Source organism: Saimiri boliviensis, chromosome X, assembly GCF_048565385.1.
Source record: "Saimiri boliviensis isolate mSaiBol1 chromosome X, mSaiBol1.pri, whole genome shotgun sequence".
NCBI classification, from domain to species: Eukaryota; Metazoa; Chordata; class Mammalia; order Primates; family Cebidae; genus Saimiri; species Saimiri boliviensis.
This window is the reverse complement of record NC_133470.1, coordinates 65,928,114-65,953,064: the sequence shown is the minus strand read 5'-3', so window position 1 is coordinate 65,953,064 and position 24,951 is coordinate 65,928,114. Positions and strand designations below refer to the sequence as shown.

The window sequence follows — 24,951 nt, the reverse complement described above, 5'->3', positions numbered from 1 at the left end:
TGTCAAAGGCCTTTTCTGCATTAATTGAGATAATCGTGGTTTTTGTCTTTGGTTCTGTTTATGTGGTGAATTACGTTTATAGACTTGCATATGTTGAACCAACCTTGCATCCCTGGGATGAAGCCTACTTGATCATGGTGGATAAGCTTTGTGATGTGCTGTTGCAGTTGGTTTGCCAGTGTTCTATTGAAGATTTTTGCATCTATGTTCATCGTGGATATTGGCCTGAAGTTTTCTTGTTGAGTCTCTGCCAGGTTTTAGTATCAGATGATGTTGGCCACATAAAATGATTTGGGAAGGATTCCCTCTTTTTGGATTGTTTGGAATCATTTCAGAAGGAAGGGTACCAGCTTCTCTTTGTATGTCTGGTAGAATTCGGCTCTGTACCAATCTGGACCTGTGCTGTTTTTGGGTGGTAGGCTCTTAATTGCTGCCTCAACTTCAGACCTTGTTGTTGGCCTACTCAGGGTTTCGGCTTCTTCCTTGTTTAGGCTTGGGAGGATGCACATGTTCAGGAATTTATCAGTTTCTTCCAGGTACTTGTTTATGTGCATGGAGATGTTTGTAATAATCTCTGATCATGGTTTGTATTTCTGTGGATTCTGGTGATACCCCATTTATCGTTTTTTATTGCATCTATTTGATTATTCTCTCTTTTCTTTTTTATTAATCTGGCTAGTGGTCTGTCTATTTTGTTGATCTTTTCGAAAAACCAGCTCCTGGATTTATTGATTTTTTTTGAAGGGTATTTTGTGTCTTCTATCTTCTTCAGTTCTGCTCTGATCTTAGTTATTTCTTGTCTTCTGCTAGGTTTTGAGTTTTTTTGGTCTTGCTCCGCGCTCTTTCAATTTTTACGATAGGGAGTCAATTTTGGATCTCTCCTTGCTTCTCATGTGGGCATTTGTTGCTATATATTTTCCTCTAGACACTGCTTTAAATGTGTCGCAGAGATTCTGGTATGTTGTATCATTGTTCTTGTTGATTTTGAAGAACAGCTTTATTTCTGCCTTCATTTCATTGTTTATCCAGTCAACATTCAAGAGCCAGTTGTTCAGTTTCCATGGAGCTGTGCGGTTCTAAGTTAGTTTCTGAAATCTTAGTTTTAACTTCATTGCACTGTGGTCTGAGAGACTGTTTGTTATGATTTCCGTTCTTTTGCATTTGCTGAGGAGTGATTTACTTCCAATTATGTGGTCAATTTTAGAGTAGGTCTGATGTGGTGCTGAGAAGAATGTATATTCTGTGGATTTGGGGTGGGGAGTTATGTAAATGTCTATTAGGTTTGCTTGGTCCAGGTCTGAGTTCAAGTCCTGGATATCCTTTTTTATTTTCTGTCTCGTTGATCTGCCTAATATTGACAATGGAGTGTTAAAGTCTCCCACTATTACTGTGTGGGAGTCTAAGTCCATTTGTAAGTCATTAAGAACTTGCTTTATGTATATGGGTGCTCCTGTATTGAGTGTGTATATATTTAGGATCATTAGCTCTTCTTGTTGCATTGATCCTTTTACCATTATGTAATGTCCTTCTTTGTCTCTTTTGATCTTTGTTGCTTTAAAGTCTGTTTTATCTGAGATGAGAATTGCAACTCCTGCTTTTTTTTGCTCTCCATTTGCTTGGTAAATCTTCCTCCATCCCTTTATTTTGAGTCTTTATGTATACTTGCATGTGAGATGGGTTTCCTGGATGCAGCACACCAATGGGTTTTGGCTTTTTATCCAATTTGCCAGTCTGTGTCTTTTGATTGAGGCATTTAGCCCATTTACATTTAAGGTTAGTACTGTTATGTGTGAATTTGATCCCACCATTTTAATGCTAGCTGGATGTTTTGCCCGTTAGTTGATGCAGTTTCTTCACTGTGTTGATGCTCTTTACCATTTGGTATGTTTTTTGGAGTGGCTGGTATTGGTTGTTCCTTTCTATGTTTAGTGCCTCTTTCAGGAGCTCTTGTAAAGTAGGCCTGGTGTGATGAAATCTTTGAGTACTTGCTTGTTCGTAACGGATTTTATTTTTCCTTCACTTATGAAGCTCAGTTTGGCTGGATATGAAATTCTGGGTTGAAAGTTCTTTTCTTCAAGGATGTTGAATATTGGCCCCCACTCTCTTCTGGCTTGTAGGGTTTCCGCTGAGAGATCTGCTGTGAGTCTGAAGGGCTTCTCTTTGTGGGTAACCCGACCTTTCTCTGTGGCTGCCCTTAGCATTTTGTCCTTCATTTCAACCCTGGTGAATCTGATGATTATGTGCCATGGGGTTGCTCTTCTTGAGGAATATCTTTGTGGTGTTCTCTGTATTTCCTGGACTTGAGTATTGTCCTGCCTTGCTAGGTTGGGGAAGTTTTCCTCGATAATATCCTGAAGAGTATTTTCCAGTTTGGATTCATTCTCTTCATCATATTCAGGTACATCTGTCAAACATAGATTAGGTCTTTTCCCATAGTCCCATAATTCTTGGAGACTTCGTTCATTCCTTCTTACCCTTTTTTCTCTATTCTTGCCTTTTCATTTTATTTCATTGAGTTGATCTTCGACCTCTGATATCCTTTCTTCTGCTTGGTCAATTCGGCTGTTGGAACTTGTGTTTGCTTTGCGAAGTTCTTGTGTTGTGTTTTTCAGCTCCATCAATTCACTTATATTCCTCTCTAAGTTGCTTATTCTCGTTAGTATTTTGTCAAATCTTTTTTCAAGGTTCTTAGTTTCTTTGCATTGCGTTAGAACATTTTCTTTTAGCTCACAGATGTTTCTTATTACCCACCTTCTGAAGCGTGATTCTGTCAGTTCACCACACTCCTTCTCCATCCAGCCTTGTTCCCTTGCTGGTGAGGAGTTGTGATCCCTTGTAGGATTGAGGTGTTTTCATTTTCGGTGTTTTCATTTTTTTTTGCGCTGGTTTCTTCCCATCTTTGTGTATTTATCCACCTGTCATCTTTGTAATTGTTGACTTTCAGGTTGGGTCTCTGAGTGGACATCCAGTTTGTTGATGATGAAGTTATTTCTTTCTGTTTCTTAGTTTTCCCTCTACCAGTCAGGCCCCTCTGCTGTAGGAGTGCTGAGGTTCACTCCAGGCCCTGCTTGCCTGGGGATCACCTGCAGCAGCTGCAGAATGGTAAGGGTTGCTGCCAGTTTTTTCTGCTGTCTGTTTCCCTCAATGATACCCGCCTGATGTCACTCTGGGCTCTCCTTTATGAGGTGACTCTTTGGAAATATGGGGGTCATGGAGCTGGTTGAGGAGACAGTTTGTCCTTTATCGGAGCTCAAGTGCTGAGCTGAAGGGCTGAGCTGTGAGCTCCATTGTTCATTCAAAGTTGCTGGGCAGGTACGTTTAAGTCTCCTGCAGCTGAACTCATAACCCACCACCCTGCCTTTTAATTTCCCCCCGGGTGCTCTGTCCTGGTGCGTTAGGGCTTTCTGAATTTCTGTTGTGCTGCTGGCTTTTTTCAGGGCTGCCCTGCCCAGCAAGGAGGCAGCCTAGTCACTGTCTGCCTGCAGAGGCTTTGCTGAGCTGCTGTGGTCTCCTCCCAGACACCATGTGAACTTCCCTGCAGTCCTGTTTATACTGATATAGTTAGAACTGCATCTGCAATGGCGGTCTGCCTCGGCAATAGCAGACTACCTCCATAGTGGTGGAGTGCCTTGGTAATGGCGAACGCCTCTCCCCCACAGAGCTGGACTGTCCCGGGTTCATCTGTGCTTGCTGTGAAACTTTCAGTCCAGAGCGTTTAAGATTGCTGTTTTTTTGTGTGGGTGGGACCAGCTGAGTCTGATCACCTTGCTCCCTGCCTCAGAGCCTTCTTTTTTTCCTCCCAGGTCTTCCAGTCACCTGTTGAAAAGGCGCCGGGCTCTGTGTGATTTCCCATGCACCCACCCACTGCACTGGCTGAAACAGCCTCGCTGAGATTCGTTGCCCTCTTTTGCCCAGAAATCTCCTGGCCTGACTCCCTGTTTCAGTCCCCTTTTTTGTCAGTTGAATGGGCAACTCTGTCTTCCCCGAGCTCAAATCATCAGCTAAAACGGTGACCAGACCCTTGTATTTTGTACAGAGAACTGCCACACTGGGGCGCTGGCACCGAGAAAGCTGGGCCGGCCGAAAGAGGTGCACCGTGTTGGCGATCCATGGGGCTCATCCACCTGGGAATCTCCTGGTCTGGGAGCAATAAAAATCCGTCTGGAAATGCGGTGTGCACTCACCTTCTGCGCTTTCGCTGGGAGCTGCAATCCTGAGCTTTTCCTAATTGGCCATCTTGGATCTCTCCTTGTGTAGCTCTTTTTTTTTTTTTTTTTTTTTTTTTGTAGTTCTGCGCTGCAACTTCCAGTCATCTCAGCATGACCTTCATTTCTTCAACTTAATATATCCCCGGTACTCTCTTTGGGAACCTCTTTTCCCTGAACCTTTAGGCACCAATTCAAGGGGAATATAAGGGTCTTCTTGTTGGTTTTCTTACTCTGAGGGATCAGGGTCTTGTGGTGTCTTTATTCAATGTCTGAAATTTTTTTCCCATACATTTGGCCTACTTTTCTAATTGATTACAGCAGGAAGGCAAACCTGGTTCCTAATAAACCATCACGACTGGAAGTGGAAGTTTGACTCAACCTTCTAATGTTTTGGTCAGGTGGTTTTTTTTTTTTTTTCCTTTATTTTCCCTTCAGTTCAGATATGGGAGAGATTTCATGTGTTTGTTTATTTTTACTATACCTTAAGTGATTATTTGTCCTAAGTTTTTTCCTATTTCATAGCTGTGTGTTTATGATTTTTAAAATTTCAGCTTTTAGTTTAGATACCGGGGCAGGTAAGACATGTGCAGGTTTTTTACTGGGTATATTATGTGATGCTCAGGTTTGTGATATGGATCCCATCACCTAGGTAGTGAACATAGTACCTAGTATTTAGTTGTTCAACCTATGTCCTCTTTCTTCCCTCCCCCTCCAGTAGTCCATGTTGTCTATTGTTCCCAGGTTTATTTCCATATGTGCTCAGTGTTTAGTTCCCCCTTGTAAGTGAGAATATGTGATATTTGGTTTTCTGTTCCTATGTGAATTTGTGTAGATTTATAGCCTCCAGCTACATCCAATTTGCTGTAGAGGACATGATTTTCTTCTTCTTTATGGCTGCATAGTATTACATGGTGTATATGTACCATATTTTGTTTAATCCACCACTGATGATCACCTAGGTGGATCACATGTATTTGCTATTGTGAATAGCATGGTGATGAGCATATGAGTATTTGTGTCTTTTTGGAAAAATAATTTATTTTCCTTTGGGTATATACTCAGTAATATTAAGGTTCCTTATAGCTGGAGTGCAGAAACACGTCTACTTAGTCACTGATAGGTAGATCATTTCTTTATAACTTATCTCCTCCTACGTTTAGGGTGAAGATACACTAATCCTCAATCCTGAGGACAGCACTTAATAACAAAAATATTATCAATCATTGATAAACATATCATTCAGAAATCTTAATTAAAGCCTTGTACATTAGTTTTTCATTGCTGCATTGAAATGTGCCACACAGTTAACCTCTTAAAACGAGAAATTGGGCCAGGCGCGGTGGCTCATGCGTATAATCCCAACACTTTGGGATGCTAATGTGGGTGGATTATGATGTCAAGAGATCGAGACCATCCTGGTCAACATGGTGAATCCCCATCTCTACTAAAAATAGAAAAATTAGCTGGGTATGGTGGCGCGAGCCTGTAGTCCCAGGTACTCGGGAAGCTGAGGCCGGAGAATTGCTTGAACCCAGGAGGTGGAGGTTACAGTGAGCCTGGCTGAATTCAGTTTCTTTCAGTTATTACACATAGGTCCTTAGCTACTAGAGTGGTCTCTCAACAGCATGGCAGATTGCTTCATCTTTGAGATCAGTAGGGAAGCATTTCAGTCTTTTAAAAGACTCACTTTGATTAGGTCAGGCCCATCTAGAAGATCTCTCTTTTGATTAAATCAGAGTCAGCTTATTTTGATTAGATCAGAGTCAGCTTATTAGTGGGCCAATTATTTGAATGATAGCTGATCATATTTACAGGTATCAAACATACTCAGAAGGTGAGGGGATTATGCAGGGTGTTTATACCAGATGACGATAATTCTGGGGCCACTTTAGGATTCTTTGTACCACGCCTTGCAAACACGACAAGACATTTAGGGAATTTTCCATTTTTATATAATGGCTTTACCCCCACTGATAGAAGTTACTACATATCCAGGCTAGGACACCATAATACTTTAGTGAATAGTCATCCTATCCCAGATACGTTTCATGCATTGCCTTATTCAATCTCTAGTACAACCTTGTAGAGACTATTGATAATCATTTTCAGTTTGCAGATGCAGACACAGAAGCTAAGAGGGTTTAGGTAGCTTGATGAATTGGAATTTGGGTCTGAATGGCCTATGCTAGTTTTACTTCACCAGACTATTTCCCAGTGTTAATCTTGATTTGCATATCACAATTTTATGTGAGTATAATATCTATTCAGATAATTTGCAAATCTGTGACTTACTTGTAGTTTTTTGAATGTGACAATGATTCTATAGTCACGGTTTAAAAAAGAAGAAGTGTCCTTTAAAGAGACATTTACAAACATTTACAGATGAAATTACATACTTATGTTTGCTTCAAAATGATTTATGGGATCTGGGGAGTTAGACAATGGGTAAGAGGCTATTAGTGAAACAAAACTGGACTTAAGTTGATAATTTTTGAAGCTGGGTGATGGGTAATAGGATTTATTATTCTCTTCCGTCTACTTTGGTGTATGTTTGAAAATTTCTATATTGAATATGAACAAATCCATTTGTTACTAGTTTCAATTATAAATAAGAAAAAAAGTGCCTCAAGTTTTATTCCATCACCATCATAATGTTGCTGTTTTTAAAGTTTTTTTTTTTTTGAGATGGAGTTTCGCTCTTCACCCAGAATGGAGTGAAGTGGTATGATCTCAGCTCACTGCAACCTCCACCCCCTGGGTTCAATAGATTCTCCTGCCTTAGCCTCCTAAGTAGCTGGGATTACAGGCGCTTGCCACCATGCTTGGCTGATTTTTGTAATTTTAGTAGAGACAGGGTTTCTCCATGTTGGTCAGGGTGGTCTCTAGCTCTTGACCTCAGACAATCCACCCATCTCAGCCTCCCAAAGTGGTAGGATTACAGATGTGAGCCACCATGTCCAACGATGTCATGTTTTTATAATTTTAAAATCATGAGTCTCTATTTCTTTTCATGGAACTGTAAAACTGTTTATTACAAGCATTTCTTTTACTAAAGCAGTATTTTGTAGTGGTTAAGAGCATGGACTCTGGGGATCAATCCTCTGGGTAAATCTCAGTGTCGGGATACTCAATAGTTGTATGACTTTGTGCAGGTTATTTAACTTCTCTGTCCCTCAGTTTTTTCATGTCAAGTGGTAATACTTGTACCTATCTTATGTAGTTACTGAATATGTTATGTAATGGATAGAGATTAGGATAAGACGGCAAAAAGTACACGAACACACACACGTACCTCTGTGCATATATCATATCTACTTAAGTTTTATTTTAAATAAGGAACTTGTGATAACTGTTTCTGTTTTGTAATGAGGAGGTATTATGTGTTCCTCTCATGATTTTTGAGCCTGTGGTTCTGAAACCAGTGTTTCTAAATGGTTTTTCTTTTCACAACATGTATGTACAGTGTTTTTCAGTGTGAGTCATGTTGACATCCTGAGTCGCACAGTTCTTGTTTGGGACTGCCTTTCACATTATAGAATGTTTATATTTGCCTTCCCTTCCTCCTACATTAAATACCAGCTCTGACCAATAATTGTGACAGCCATAAATATGATTGCACATTTTCAAATGGTCCTCTAGAAGAACAGAACTATGTTTGATTGGGAGCCACATGTTCATTCAAATTGTAATGGTAGTACCATAGATTAGTTTGGAGTTCTCCTCCCTCCTCCTCCCTCCCATCTCTCTCCTACTCCTCTTCCTCTTCCTCTTCTTCCCCCTCCTCCCCCTTTCCTCCCCCTGCTCCTCCCTTTTTAGGCATAGCAAGCAACAACAGGGAGCAATTCTTTTTTCACAACTCTGCCTAACAAATGTGTGTTGAAATATCCAGAGTGAGAACTGTTAGGCTAAATTACTGACATTATTAGAGTAATTTAAAATTTTTTGGAGAGTTTTGATTTTAGGAGACATAAAACATCCTGGCTTTACTGAACCAAAATATTGGTATATTAGTTCATTCTTGCATTTCTATAAAGAAAAGAGGTTTCATTGACTCGTGGTTCTTCAGTCTTTGCAGGAAACATAGTGGCTCAGGAGGCTTCCAATCATGGCAGAAAGCAAAGGGGTAGTGAGGCACCTTACATAGTGGGAGCAGGAGCAAGAGAGTGAGGGGGAGGTGCTGCATATTTTTTAAACAACTGGATCTCTTGAGAACTCACTGTCACGAGAATAGTGCCAAGGGGATGGTGTTAAACCATTCATGAGAAGTCCATCTCCATGGTCCAACCACCTCCCACCAGGCTCCACCCCCAACATTGGGGATTACAATTGACATGAGATTTGGTGAGGACACAGATCCAAATCATACCAATTGGATTTGTGGTATTTGAGTAAATGTTTCTGTATTTTGGAAAATCTCCCTTGGTCAGACTGACCATTGCTTGAATGATTTCTTTGAGATTAACTATCAACAACTCCTTTTCTTGTAGGTGATAGAAATTGAAGATGCTTCACCCACCAAGTGTCCAATAACAACCAAGTTGGTTTTAGATGAAGACGAAGAAACTAAAGAACCTTTAGTGCAGGTTCATAGAAATATGGTTATTAAATTGAAACCACATCAAGTAGATGGTAAGAAACTATTAGATGATTCAGTAATTTTAAATTAGATTTTACCAATATTTGGGAGTGTGGCAGGTGCCTCACATCCTGTTAAGTGCTGGAGGTAAATTGTTGGGGTGGGGGCGAATATCCACAATCTCCTTGTCTTTATGGAGCTCATAAGCAAATGAAGAAGAACAAAATTGGGTGATTGCACACACAGTGAGTGTTATAAAAAAGGAAGGAAGTGCTACTTACCCGTGGTTAGATAAAGCAAGTAGGTTTCACCTGGTCAGCAAAGACTGGCTAAGGGCAGGTAGGGGGTGAGAAGAGTTGTAGCTAGCTAAAAGCCTTCTTCAGAAAATGCTATTTCAGTGTTTTTAGGTATGTGTTACAATAATATTCCTACATTGGTATTAGAACGATATCAAACTATTCCTACCCTCTGCTTTATTAGAGTTGAATCAGTAAGTCAGTTTTGAGTGTTTATGCGAATTAATCCATAAGGGAAGTTCTGTAGTTCCTACTTCTTGAGTTACTAGTCCCCTTTCTTGCTCAGTGTTTACTATCAAATAAAGGAAAAGATGATGAAATTATCTCCTGGGTTTCTTTTTTTTTTTTTTTCCTGATTGACTCAATAAACTCAAAGGTATATTTTATAGGAAGTCATTCCCTTTTGGATAAAGTTGCTCTCTTTTTACAACAATTATCATTATTATTTGAGATAGAGTTTCTCTCTGTCACCCCAGGTGGAGTGCAGTGGTGCTATCACAGCTCACTGTAATCTCTGCCTCCTGGCCTCCAACGATTCTCCCAACTCAGCCTCCTGAGTAGCTGGGACTACAGGTGCATACCACCATGCCAGCCTAATTTTTTATATTTTAGTAGAGACAGGATTTCACCATGTTGGCCAGGCTGATCTCAAAATCCTAACGTCAAGTGATCTAACTGCCTTGGCCTTTCAAAGTGCTGGAATTACAGGTGTGAGCCACTGTGCCTGGCCACATTTCTCTTTTAGGGTATTCTTATGTTTCTTTGAACCATTACAGGGAATAGAGAATGTCTGCTGTGAATAGCTTAGATAAGATGAAGGAAAGTCCTCTGTTCTATATTGGTGTTAACTTGCTTCTGGTTTACTTTAGTGGGAAAAAATCCCATTTACAATTCTTTAGCTGAGTGTTTTTTTTTAAAATGCTATTTCTTAGAAGTTTTGATTATATTTTTGATGTGTTTATATAAAGGGAGTTTTTAACTTGGATCTTTAAATTTAACTTAATGAAGCTATTACTTTTAGGTGTTCAGTTTATGTGGGATTGCTGCTGTGAGTCTGTGAAAAAGACAAAGAAATCTCCAGGTTCAGGATGCATTCTTGCCCACTGTATGGGCCTTGGTAAGACTTTACAGGTAAGAGCGGAAGAATATGAAGGTATCCTGTTTTTGTGGATTCATTAATACATATTGGATTATGTTATGTTTCAGGCACAGTTGTAGGGACTGAAGATAAAGCAGGCAACAAGAGTAACAAGATCTGTCTCCAAGGAGCATATATTCTAGTGGAGGAGAGAGCTGCTAATCAAATAAGAAATACATACTTTTAGAAAATGAATGTTAAGGGAAGATATTGAGTTAGGAAAGGCATCTTTTAGGAGGTGATGTTTGAGCAGAGGTCCTAATGAAGTGAGGCTCTGGGGTTTCAGGTATGACCAACAACAACGGAAAGATTTTAAGGTAGAAATTAACTTTGTTTTTTAAATTTTTTTACACAACTTTCTAACGATTTATGATGTTAAAGTAGTAAGAAAGTAAGGTATCTTTTACTGTTAAAATTACTGCATTTCTAAATGGCAGTAGTTGTAACAGAGATGTAAAATTAGTGAATGTATTTGTACTTTTAAACCATAAAGTAATTATATATTGAATGAGTCAGAATACATTAAAGTGGAAAAGTACTGTATAATCTGATTCTCTTCTAAATGAGAAATGGTATTTTCTGAAATACTATAAGGACATTCTGTGGAGACCCAGGACTTAGTAGCTGTTTTGGTATGGGATCATTTTCTGCTATTCACATTGATCATAGAATCATGGAGCTTTAGAGTTGGAAGAGCCTGAAACATCATCTTGTTGAACTTTCACATTTTACGATTATATCTCGTTCCCTATACCTTGCCTGGTTTGGAAATTCTAGGCTTTTGGTTGGTTGCTTTATTTTTTAAAGCAAAACAAAGCTATAACATGGTAAGATTGCTTAATTTATTAACTTTTTTGTGAATATTTAAATGAAGGTGACAATCTGTTTTCTTATAGGTGGTAAGTTTTCTTCATACAGTTCTTTTGTGTGACAAATTGGATTTCAGCACGGCATTAGTGGTTTGTCCTCTTAATACTGCTTTGAATTGGATGAATGAATTTGAGAAGTGGCAAGAAGGATTAAAAGATGATGAGAAGCTTGAGGTACCTTAGTTTAAATGTTTTCTATTATTAAAATAATCACGTGCAATTCATATAGTAAACTTTTTAATTACCAGTGATGCATATTTCAGTGGGAATATTTAGTATTCACATGTTTTTAGTAGCTACTTAAAAAAATCTTTATTTCCCCACAAAAGGTTTCTGAATTAGCAACTGTGAAACGTCCTCAGGAGAGAAGCTACATGCTGCAGAGGTGGCAAGAAGATGGTGGTGTTATGATCATAGGCTATGAGATGTATAGAAACCTTGCTCAAGGAAGGAATGTGAAGAGTCGGAAACTTAAAGAAATATTTAACAAAGCTTTGGTTGATCCAGGTAAGTATTAATAGACAGTGACATAAAGAAGCACGTTGATTCAAAAATGTGCTTATATTTTATTTAACAGATATTAATTGAACAACTAAGTATCTGGTCTTTGTTTTGTTTATCCTTAAGGTTTTTGCCTTTTAAAAAATTCTTAGTATTATTTCAGTAAGATAAAATCACCCTTAATGTTGCCAGCTGTTCAGAATTTATTTGCTGAGTCTAAAAGTGTTTAGAGTTTTAGGGGATACCTTGTAAACACTTAAAAATGCATCAGATGCCTGTGTTGTAATAAAAAATTCTTCCAGCTATCCAAGTTTTGGTGATAACAAGAGCTCTCTCCATGGCATGAACACAGTTCATGTCTTTCCAAACTTCATGTCATTAGAATAGTTGCTGCTTGCTTATCTCCTGTCTTCTAAGGGGTCATCAGTATGAAAAGTTCATATTTTCAATACTGTTGATCCTTTTGTGACAGAAATCTGATGTGAGAGCCAAATGTTGATATACTTGCCACTTAGAAAAACATATTGTACTGTCTGCAAAACTAAAATTAATTTTTAATCTACGATTATTGTGCAATGTTTTCTTCATGTATTATCTTGTCATATCATATTACTTTAAGACACTATTGAGGCTCTATGTTTGTTGAGAAAATCTGGCTAGTTGTCATTGTCAAAGGGATAGTAGTCTTTAGAATCCATGGCTTTGCCTCTTTTTTAAATATAATGAGGTATTTAATATGTAACAAAATAACTTTGCCATCACAAATCTAAGGCCTAATAATAAGTTTATGTTTTTCTTATGATTAAAATAGGTATCTAAAAATCCTGTGGGTGGTTTATTGTTGAAAAGTTATAAGCTAGTGTTTAGTATCATCATAGCAGATTTTTTTCACAAGATTTTCTTGAAACAGTTTAATAAAACAGTTTCAGGTGCTTAGTGTACTTATTTGTTCAGAGAAAATGGAGAAAAAAGAAATCAAAGCTTCTAATGTGAAGGGTGAGTAACATTTGTCATTTCCATGTTTTATCATTTAGTGACATTTTAATAAACTTTTTGGCTGGGCATGGTGGGTCACGCCCGTAATCCCAGCACTTTGGGAGGCTGAGGTGGGCGGATCATCTGAGGTCAGGAGTTTGAGACCAGCCAGGCCAAAATGATGAAACCCCATCTCTACTAAAAATACAAAAATTAGCCAGGCGTGGTGGCGCATGCCCGTAGTCCCAGCTATTTGCGAGGCCGAGGCAGGAGAATTGTTTAATCCTGGGAGCTGGAGGTTCCAGTGAGCCGAGATTATGCCACTGTACTACCGCCTGGGTGACAGAGCGAGACTCGGTCTCAAAAAAGGAAAAAAAAAACCCAACTTTTAATTTTGGAATAATTTTCTGTTTACATGAAAGTTGAAAAGGTAGTGCAGAGAGTTCCCATATACCCTATATCTGGTTCCCCCATTGTTAACATCTTACATTGCCATGGTAGATTTGTCAAAACCAAGAAATTAACACATTGTTGACACGTTATTAATAACTCTAAACTACAGGGTACTACATACAGAGTACTATCCAGGGTACTACATTATATTTAGCTGTCATGTCTCTAATAGTCTTCTGGTCTATGACAGCTTCTCAGTCTTTATTTTTTCATTATCTCATCAGTCTTAAGGAGGACCATCCAGGTAAATATCCTGTAGAGTGTTCACTAATCTGAATTTATAGTTTTTCTTGTGATTAGACTGAGATTAGACTGAGGTTTTGAAAGAATATACCAGAAGTGACATACCCTTTTTGTCACATCATATCTCATATTGTGGGTACATGATACCCACATACTGTCACTGATGATGTTAACTTTCATCACTTGGTTAAGGTAGTGTTTGTCACATTTCTCTCCTGTAGAGCTGCTACTTTTACCTGTCGCTTGTCTGTTCATTGGAATCCAGTCACTCAATTTAGTCCACCTGAATGGGAGGATGGCAGAAATTAGGCTCCATCTCCTATAGTGGGTAGTATCTACATATAAAATTTGGATTTTTTAAAAGGAAGATTTATCTTTTCTCACCCATTTATTTAGCCATTGATTTATATCATTATCTACTCACCTATTTTTAGTTTGTACATTGGACTATAAACCATTACAACATGATTTTATAGCTTAAATTGTTTGACTTTGGCAATTGGGAGCTTTTTTAAGGTTAGGCCCTCTACCCTTTGATATGTCCCCATCCTTTTGGCTTTGAGCACTTTATTACTTTCTGGCATTACAGGATGCTCCAGGTTCATATTATATTGTCCTGGCCCCAGAATCAGCCATTTCTTGAAGACATCATGGTTCCTTTTATTGAAAAATGACATTTACAAATGTAAACACACCCATATAATTTGCAAATGTGTCTGTCCATTCTGTGAGTTGTCTTTTTACTTTTTTATATCATCATTTTAGTACCAATCTTTAAAATTGAAAACTTTGATTACATTTAATTTACCTGTTTTTTTTTTCTTCCGTTGCTTTTGCATTTAGTGCATATCCAAGAATCCATTGCTTAATTGAAGGTCATGAATTTTTTCATCTATTATTTTATTTTATAGTTCTAGCTCTTGTTTTTATGATCTATTTTGAGTTTATTTTTGTATATGGTATGAGGTAGAAGTCCAACTTTATTTTTTGCATTTTGATATCCAGTTGTCCTGGCTCTCAATACTATTGTATTGATCTGTATGTCTGTCCTTATGCCAGTGTGACATTGTTTTAATTACTGTAGTCTTGTGGCAAGTTTTGTAATCAGGAAGAAAAAGTCCTACAGCTTTATTCTTCTGTCTCAAGTTTGTTTTGCTATTTGAGGTTCCTTGAAATTTCATATGAATTTTATGTTTAGCTTTGATATTTCCTCAAAGAAACTAGCTGGTATTCTGTTAGAGATTTCATTGAACCTATTAGATTAATTTGAGGAATATTGCTGTCTTAACAATATTAAATCTTCCCCTCCATGAATATCTAATGTCTTTTCATTTATTTAGGTCTTTAATTTTTTTAACAATGAAATTTTATTTAGGTCTTTTAATTTCTTTGGTGTACAAGTCTTGGACTTAATTTCTTAAATTTATTCCTAAATATTTTGTTATTCTTGAGTCTATTGGAAATGAAATTGTTTTAATTTTATTTTCAGATTGTTCTTTGTTAGTATATAGAAATACAACAGATTTTTGTATACTGATGCTGTATCCTACAACTTAGCAGAGTCCATTTATAAGTTCTAATAGCTTGTGTGTTTGTGCGCGCATGCGCACGCAATTTAGGGTTTTCTATTAAGATCATATGATCTGTGAGTAGAAATAGTTTTACTTTTTCCTTTCCAATATGAATGTCTTTAACTTCTTTTTCTTGCCTAATTGCCCTTAGAAATTTCCATACAATGTTGAATGTAAGTGGTGAGAGGGGTTGGTTGTCTTGGTTTTGATCTCAGGGAAAGCTTTCAGTTCTCCACCATTAAGTACGACATTAGCTGTGGATTTCTAATAGGTTTCTTTTATCAGGTTGAGTAAGTTCTGCATTGAGTTACATTTTTGTTTGTTTTGATAATTAAAAAAATAAATATTGAGACTACCCTTGTTAAAACTTAAGGGGATCTGGTTTCTCCATTAGGTTTTACTGTGAGTTCTTCGGGAAACTGAAGCTCTACTTTTATTTTCTTTATTATATATGACTATTAGAGATCCTCTGCCACAGCTGGGTAACCATCTGCAACAAGAATTTTCTAATATCCATCATGTATAACATGGAATATATTAAAACTGTAGTAAGTTTTAAGTTGTAGTGGTAGTATTTAGATAAAATTTTCTTTGCCACCTAAGTAAGTCTAAAGTGTCAGGATCTGTTCAGTACTTCTGAATTTATTAGAAAGGATCTGCTAAGTATAACACTTAATTTTCCAGTACATGTTTTCCATTTTTTGCCCAATTTGTTCTCTCTGATTTGGAACAAATTAGTGGTTGTGAAGAATCGTATAAATGGGAGCAGAGTATGTGAAGGGTGTAGTTTGGGTATAATGTCAAAGAAAAGTCTAAACTGAAGTTTGGGATGGAAGCAAAAGGCCATAGCCAGACAGTTTTGGGTGTGAGATTCTTAAGGATGAGTCGAGGTTATAAACTTAGAAGGTAGGCTATTAAATCAGAAACCTGGAAAATTGGGAGTGTGTATTAGGATTGAAAAGTGTTTAGAGCTGACCAGAGTTAAGATAGTAGTGTTCATCTTTGAACTTAGCTGCTCTGGTTATCTATTGCTGCATAACCATCATCCCAAGCCTTAGTAGCTTAAAGTGATAAGAATCATCTGGGTGCAGTGGTTCACACCTGTAATACCATACTTCGGGAGGCCAAAGCAGGAGGTTCACTCGAGGCTGGGAATTTGAGGCCAGCCTGGACAACATTGTGAGACCCTATCTCTACAAAAAATAAAAGAATTAACCAGGTGTGGTGGTGCACACCTGTATTCTCAGCTATTCAGGAAGCTGATGTATGTAGGATGATTGCTTGAATCTAGGAGTTCAAGGAAGCAGTGAACTATGATCACTGAGATCATAATCATCATGGAATGCGAGACCCAGTTTCTTTAAAAAGAAAGTGACATTTTTTTTTTACGATTCCTAGTTTTACTGCGTCAGGGATTTAGTAAAGGTTTACTTGGACAGTTCTAAACATTTATCAGCTTTTCTCCTTAATATCTTTATGGTTTTTGATTTTAAAAAATTCACCAATAGGTGGCAATGTAACCCTGAAAATGAATTTACATTTAACTATAATAGTATGTGACAGAACCTTTATTTTACCTTTCTTCCCAAACTTACCATTTGTTTTGAGACATATTTTTCTACTTAATGTACTTAAGCTGATCTGGTGGAGTTTTCTAATTGACATTACTGTTTTTAGAAGATTGTTTCACGTTTTGTAACTGGAGAGGACATAATCAATTTTTATGTGTGTGCGTCAGTGTGCATATACACAATAGTCAAGGTACTGTTTGCTTTAAACATTAAGATAGATCTATGTAATTTTATAAAATAATGACAGCTTTCTATAGTGTATTGAACCATCTTAAGTTAGCAGACTCTTTTAGTCAGGCTTAAATTTTTGAACAGAAGAAATTGTCTTCAAGTCTTTCTCTAAATTTTAGTTCTTCTGTTCCCCAGAGCCTCATGGCTGCCACTCTCGGTTTGTGTAAAATTATTTCTACTTGTAGAATTTTGAAACCCTCCTATCTGATACATATATATGTCATTGTTTGAGAATGAAGTTTTCTAGAAAGCTTATAATTTAACTAAAACTTTATGTATGTATGTATGTATGTATGTATTTAGGGGGTGAGGAGATGGGGATCTCATTCTGTTTCCCAGGCTGGAGTGCAATAGTGTGATTATAGCTCACTGTACTTTCAAATCCTGGGCTCAAGTGATCTTCCCACTTCGGCCTTCTGAGGACCTGAGACTACAGGAGTGTGCCATCATGCCCAACTGATTTTCTTTTTTTGGGGTAGAGACAGGGTCTTACTGTGTTGCCCAGGCTGGTCTCGAACTACTGACAACACCCAAGATAATTTTTTGGAGATGAGGGTCTTACTACATTACCCAGGCTGTTCTCAAACTCCTGACACACTAATTTTTTGGAGATGAGGGTCTTGTTACGTTGCTCAGGTTGGTGTTGGTCTCCTGGCCTCAAGCAATCCTTCTACCTCAGCCTCCTGACTGGTAGCTGGCATTACAGGTTTGAGCCTTCATGTCCAGCTAAAACCTACTCCTTTCGAACATTATAAATACTTACTGTTAATCTTTAATGTTAGTAAATGTTATATACATTCCTATCTTATAATTCATACTCTATTTAATATGAATAATAGGTTTAATTAATATATGAATAACAGTTTAACTTTTTTGTTGACTCAGGGTTATTAATGAGTACATTTACTTTTATCCTTAATTCTGGTTCTTCAGTTATTTTTACTCATGACAGAGCTACCTCTCTCTTGCCATGCTAACAAATAATTCTTTTAAGTTAAAGAAATTATAAAAGTAATACATATCCTTAAGCAAAATAAAAACAGAAGAAAACATTGTATATTGAGAAGTAAAAGTCCCTAGCCTTCCTAGTCCCATTATTGTTTCATTTATATCCTTATAGGAATTTTTTGTGCATGTGTTTTGTATTGCAACATTTAGGCGGTGCTCTAAGCCACCCTCAGGCTTAGTAACTCACAAGGACTCACAGATTTCAGAATATCCATTAGACTCATGGTTATGGTTTATTACAGTAAAAGGATACGAACAGGATTATAATATAGGTAACTTCTGCAACGTACTACTTTTTATTTAATAATATATTTGTCATATTAAGGTTTGCACATAGATGTATATATGTATTTTCAGATTATTTTATTTTTCCATAAGTTATTGAGGAACAGGTGGTATTTGGTTACATGAGGGAGTTCTTTAGTGGTGATTTATGAGATTCTGGTGCACTCATACCCGAGCAGTATACATTGCACCATTTATGTTGTCTTTTATCTCTTGCCCCTCCTCCCACTCTTCCCCCCAGATCCCCAAATTCCATTGTGTAATTCTTATGCCTTTGCCTCCTCATAGCCTAGCTCCCACATATCAGTGAGAACAAACAACGTTTGTTTTTCCCTTCCTGAGTTACTTCAAGTAAGTCTCCAGTCTCATCCATATAATTGCAAATGCTGTTAATGCTTTCCTTTTTATGGCTGAGTTGTATTCTGTCATATGTATATGCCACAGTGTCTTTATCCACTCATCGATTGATGGGCATTTGGGTTGTTTCCCCGATTTTGCAATTGTGAATTGTGCTGCTGTAAACATTCATGTGCAAGTATCTTTTTCAGATAATGACTTATTTTCCTCTGGGTAGGTACATAGTAGTGGGATTGCTGGATCAAATGGTAGTTCTACTTTTAGTTCTTTAAGGAATCTTTAAGGAATCTCCACACTAGCAGCTGTACTAGTTTACATTCCCACCAACAGTGTAGGAGTGTTCCCTGATTGCCACATCCACACCAACATCTACTGTTTTTTGATTATGGCTGTTCTTGTAGGAGTGAGGTGGTATCACATTTTAGTTTTGATTTGCATTTCCCTGATCATTAGTGATGTTGAGCATGTTTTCGTATGTTTGTTGGCCATTTGTATATCTTTTTTTGAGAATTGTCTATTCATGTCCTTAGCCTACTTTTTGATTGGATTGTTTTTTTCTTACTGATTTGTTTGAGTTCGTTGTAGAATCTGGATATTAGTCCTTTGTCAGATGTATAGATTGTGAAGATTTTCTCCCACCCGGTGGGTTGTCTGTTTACTCTGCTGACTGTTCCTCTTCTGCAGGTAAAACTCTTTAGTTTAATTAGGTCCCAGCTAATTATCTTTGTTTTTATTGTATTTGCTTTTGGGTTTTTGGTGGTGAAATCCTTGCATAACCCAATGTCTAGAAGGATTTTTCCACTGTTATCTTCTACAATTTTTGTAGTTTCAGATTTTAGGTTTAAGTCCTTAATCCATCTTAAGTTGATTTTTGTATAAGGTGAGAGATGAGGATGCAGTTTCCTCCTACATGTGGCTAGCCAATTATCCCAGCACCATTTGTTGAAAAGGGTGTCAGAGGGAAGGTCTAGGGCTGAAGGCTGCTGTTTGTTTTTTTTTTTTTTTGTCTCACAGGGTGTTCCCTTGATGTACTTTCCCCCTTTTCCTGTGGATGTGGCTTCATGTGAGCTGAACTGCAGTGATTGTTGTCTGTCTTCTGGGTCTAGCCATCCAGTGACTCTATCCAGCTCTGGGCTGGTACTGGGGTTTGTCTGCAGAGTCCTGTGATGTGAATGGTCTGTGGGTCTCTCAGCTGTGGATACCAGCGCCTGTACTAGTGCAGGTGGGGGAGGATGCAATGGACTCCATGGAGGTCCTTATCTTTGCTGGTTTAATGCTCTTAATTTTGTGCTGGTTGGCCCCCTGCCAGGAGGTAGCACTTTGAATGTATCAGCTGCAGTAGTGTGGAGAGGGACCAGCGGTGGGCGGGGCCCTAGAGTATATGTCCTTTGTTTTCCTCTATCTGGGTTGGTAGGGAAGCACCATCAGGTGGGGGCGGGGCTAGGTGTGTCTTAGCTCAGACTCTCCTTGGGTGGGTCTTGCTCTGGCTACTGTGGGATATGGGGTGAGATTCCCAGGTCACTGAAATTGTGTACTTAGGATGATTATGGTTGCCTCTGCTGAGTCATGCTGGTTGTCAGGGAAGGTGGGGGAAAGCCAGCAATCACAGGCCTCACCCAGCTCCCACGCAAACCTAAAGGATGATCTCATTCTCACCGTGGCCTCTGCCGCAAAAGAAAAGGATTTTAGTCGTCCATCGGTCTGGGTCCCTGCTCCGGAAGTCTGGAAGTGGGATTTGCGCGCTCCTGGAAGTTCTGGCCATGAGGCTTCTCTCCCTGTTCAAATTGTTACAAAGCAAAGCTAGGGAAGCCCTTCTCCCTGTGGAGTTTTACCCCCTGCCCCTCTGGCCACCCTCCTGATGGATCCCTGTGGTGCCAAGCAAGTATGGGCTGCTTGGGGATCGAGCCAGATCCCAGTGCCTTTCCGCTACTTCCTCTACCCCTGTTTTTCCCTCGGCTAGGCTCTCTAACTTGACTCAACTACTGGTAAAGTTGGGAACTTTCCTTGCAAACAAATCTTCAGCTTTTCCAGTGGGGGTGTTTATGTATAATTAATTTTAACTCTGTGACTTACTCCATTATCCCATAGTTTAAGCCCCGTTTACCAGATCTCCTTTGACAAGTTTTCAGGCTGTTTTCAATTTTCCTCCATAAAAAGCAGTGCTCAGGGAACATTGTTTTATGTATTTTGGGGTGCCTGTGGAATTATATCTTTGGGACCAAGTCCTAGAAATTGAAATATGGGTAAAGGGTGTACACATTTCGCATTTTGATAGTTACTGTAAAATTGACTTCCAAAATTTTTGATACTAATTTAGACTCCCACAGAGTATATGAGAGTACCCATTTCAATATGGTGGATACCAAATATTAAGTGGTAAAATCATTTAAATCACTTGTGTAAAAGGCATTTCTTCTTGTAGAAAATGTTTTAGGATTCAAAGTAAGGCATACGTAATTTTTAAATACAAAGCTAGGTAGGGATTTTAGTTTTACAAAATATTAGTAATTATTATTACTATTTTTTTTACTATTTGTGTAGCCCCAACTGAATACTGAATAACAGTTGTTACTATTTGATCTATCATACTGAAGCAGTTACTTTGAAGTCATGTAAAGGTTACATTTTCTCTAATGCTTACCATATGGGGGATAGTTTGACAGCTGCTTTGTTGAAATCAGCAATTAAGAAATACGTGCCTACATGCATGTTAACCAGCAAGCAAACTGAGTATGAATTATACTTTAGAAAAATATGTATCAGTTGGGTGCAGTGGCTTATGACTGTAATCCCAGCACTTTTGGAGGCCAAGGTGGGCAGATCACTTGAGGTCAGGAGTTGGAGACCAGCCTGACCAACATGGTGAAACTTGTCTCTACTAAAAATACAAAAAAAGTAGCCAGGCATGGTCGTCGGTGCCTGTAATCCCAGTTACTCAATAGGCTGAGGCAATTACCTGAACCTGGGAGGTGGTAGCAGTGAGCCAAGATTGCACCACTTCACTCCAGCCTGGGTGACAGAGTAAGACTATCTCAAATAGAAAAAAAAAAGAAAAATATATATCTGTTATTTTAACAAATAAGCCTTTATTGTTTCTTCTAAAAGAGTCCACAAATGCTATGGAACATATTTGTTCAGGTACAAATGCATTCCATAATAATAAAATATTGCTACTTTTTTATATTGCAATCTCTAAATATTTTCTGAGTTTAAGCTTTTAAGATCTTTTATAGCTTAGAAAGGTGTTCTCCCTACCCTCCATACCCATGTAACAACCAGTTTCACTTTCTTTTGTCAGTTAAAATTTCTCTCTGGCAATGAAAGTTAGTTATTTGGAATAAGTGGGAAATATTATATTATCTATTATGCCATATATCATTCTTAAAATATAACTTTTGAAATTTGTCTTTTCATGTGTATTTTTATTGCTGTTAGTCCTTGCTGATAGTTTAAGTTGATATACTAATGCTGAAATAGCTTTAGAGACTGTTTTCAATTTTAAAAGACATTTAAAAAAATACGCTCTATTGGTTAGGGGGATCTTTTTCCGTCTTGTTGTTTTTATTTGTGCTTATTTTTCTATACTCAGGACCTTAAGCATCATTTATAGTGGTACTTCAATGCTCTACTGCTTGGATATAATTAATACAATTAGTGCTGTATTAACCAAATACAGAAGCAGATAAAACATGTTTATACTTACAGTGATGTCATTTTATCTTCTTACAAGATCAGGACTTTAAGAGGATTAACTTTATTTACTTAAATGGATCACATTTTCAGTTTTATTATATTGTGTTTTTTTTTCTATATATTTTGGTAGGCCCCGATTTTGTTGTTTGTGATGAAGGCCATATTCTAAAAAATGAAGCATCTGCTGTTTCTAAAGCTATGAATTCTATACGATCAAGGAGGAGGATTATTTTAACAGGAACACCACTTCAAAATAACCTAATTGAGTGTGAGTTAATATCTCTGATTATGCAGTAGAATATTGGTATTTCCTCAGATAATATTTTTGTGACTTTGCCATTTGCCTTTGTTCTACTTACTCTAGTGTAGTCCTGGACCATGATCTACATAGTTTCATCTTAGTCTACTGTGAAAGAATAACATACTTTTCAAATGAGATGCTTTATAAATACGAGTGGTAAAATACAGTAAAGAGATATGCTGTTGTGAGTGTTCAGATGTAAATATGGAATTTGAATTATTGCAAGAGTATCAGAAGTCTTAATGATTGCTTTAAAAAGTATATAAGCATATGTGATTACTTGGGGTAATTTTAAGGAGATGTTCTGGTTTGGGGTCATGTACTGTTAAGAAATCAAAATGAAATGGGAACCGTGAACATTTCAGTAAAGTGAAGATGGGAGAAGGAGAGGTTTGTTGAATCCATGGCATGACAGTTTGCTGAGGTAGTTGATGTGAACCTAGGGAAATGTCTTGTGAATTTCCGTCGTTTTCCTGTGTCTGTGGTGACACTAAAGAAGGGAACATGAGATTATTCAGCAAGTAACAAACTGAAATTTCCTTTTACAATCTCTCACTTTTTTTCTTTTCCCCATTGTAATGGCTTTTTGTTATTTTTCTGTGTATTACATTCCTTTAGTGTATTTATGGTAACTTTTTGCTATTTTATTATTTGTAATACTAGTTATTTCACTTTAACATATACTTTGTTTGTTTTTATCTGTTCCAGTTTCCCTCTTATCTGTTCTATTACCCTATTTATAGAAATAACTGTTTCATATTGTGGTCCTATATAGTATGGGACAAGTGATAGCTCTATTAATTTTTACAAAATATATTAGTAATCACATTTTTTTTTACTGTTTATGTAGCCCCAACTGAATACTGAATAACAGTTGTTATTATTTGATCTCTCAAATATTATTTGATTATTCTGTAAATGAATCAGTTAATGTAAATTACTTGCATAGTAGCTTATTACCTCCTTTTACTGGTTTGACTTAGTATCTCATTTCTTCACAGGATATCCTCACTGACCATAAAATCATGGTTAGAATAGATCACTTGTTTTATACTTCATATCTCTTATAAAGAATGGGGAGTTTGAATAAAATGTCCTTAGGTATTTTTTTAAATTCATGTCTAGTATTTAGGGATGATTATTACTTCAATTTTCTCCTTTGTCTTGGTAATTTGCTTGTAGATCATACTTATAACCAGTGTTTATTCTATACTTAGCTTGATATTCTTTCTTTGTAGCTCAATTCTGATGCTTCCATGGCATGTGTTTTTGACATGAGCATTTCATTGGGGAATTTTTCTGAGTCTTTTTAACCATTGTTAATGTTGTTAATGAATAATTGTCTTCTCTCTTAGATCATTGTATGGTTAACTTTATCAAGGAAAATTTACTTGGATCCATTAAGGAGTTCAGGAATAGATTTATAAATCCAATTCAAAATGGTCAGTGTGCAGATTCTACCATGGTAGATGTCAGAGTGATGAAAAAACGTGCTCACATTCTCTATGAGATGTTAGCTGGATGTGTTCAGGTACAAATATGTTCCAAAGTAATAAAATATTGTTACTTTTTTATATTGCAATCCCAAAATACTTTCTGAGCTTAAAGTTTAATAATTTTGTATTTTCTTTCCTGCTCTCAGTAGTTTTTCAGTTATATCTCCTTGCATCGTCTTCAAAAATTAATGCTGCATTCAACTTTTAAAAAATAAGTTCGCTGAGAAGTTGAAAACATAGTTAATTCATTTGCCAAGTGTAAAGCCTCACATCTTATTATGTTAATGTTTAGATTTTTCACCCTTAAGATAGGGGGTTCCTTAAGAGGAACACAGCTGTTATGATGAAGTTTCTATGCTCACCCTAATTCTATAGTATAGTATTATAATCTCACTTTTTTGAAATGGTTGTAGGAAAGGCCAGTATGAATTAAGAAAAGAGACATTTTTAAAGTAATCTTGGAGAAACAGTTTTGTTATTTCCAAATATATACAATAACCTGAACAGACTAGTGGTGTCATTTACATACAGATTTTCAGTGAATCTCTATTAATGAATGGATAAGTATCTAGAGACTGAGCCAGCAGTTAATAGATCTCGAGATACGCACTTTCTCTGCAGACATTAGGTGCTAATGATAGCCTCAAAGATGTTTTAACAAAAGAGACAGGCTATTCTTTTTGTTGGATATACAGTTTGCCCTTCATATTTGTGGGTTCCACATCCATGGATTCAATCTACCATGGTTCAAAAATATTAAAAAAAAATAGATATAATGGATAGAGGCTAGGTACAGTGGTACACACCTGTAATTCCAGCACTCTAGGGAGGAAAAGGTGGGAGGATCACTTGAGCCCAGGAGTTTAAGGCTGCAGTGAGCTAAGATCATGCCACTGCACTCCAGGCTGGATGACAGAGTAAGACCTTGTCTCTACAAAAAAACGTTTTTAGCCAGGCATGGTGGTAGACACCTATAGTCTCAGTTACTTGGGAGGCTGAGGCAGGAAGATTGCTTGAGCCCAAGAATTCAAGATTGAAATAAGCCGAGATCATGCAATTGCACTTCAGCCTCGATGATAGAGTCCCTGTCTCTTAAAGAAAAGAAAGAGAAAGTTAAGAAAAAAATGGATGATTTTGTCTGTACTGAACATATACAGACTTTTTCCTTGTTATTTTCTA

General features: G+C 37.4%; 1 protein-coding gene across 13 annotated transcripts in view; it reads left to right on the top strand.

Moving 5' to 3' along the window:
• Positions 1–24,951, top strand: part of ATRX (ATRX chromatin remodeler) — a 312,128-nt gene that overhangs the window by 142,467 nt on the left and 144,710 nt on the right. For all 13 annotated transcript variants that reach the window (XM_074391843.1, XM_074391840.1, XM_003936850.4 and 10 more), the window contains 6 exons: positions 8,696–8,837; positions 10,102–10,211; positions 11,115–11,261; positions 11,417–11,594; positions 22,106–22,243; positions 23,632–23,807. In XM_074391843.1, the coding sequence (XP_074247944.1) occupies positions 8,696–8,837; positions 10,102–10,211; positions 11,115–11,261; positions 11,417–11,594; positions 22,106–22,243; positions 23,632–23,807 (891 nt within the window). The remainder of the gene's footprint in view (positions 1–8,695; positions 8,838–10,101; positions 10,212–11,114; positions 11,262–11,416; positions 11,595–22,105; positions 22,244–23,631; positions 23,808–24,951) is intronic.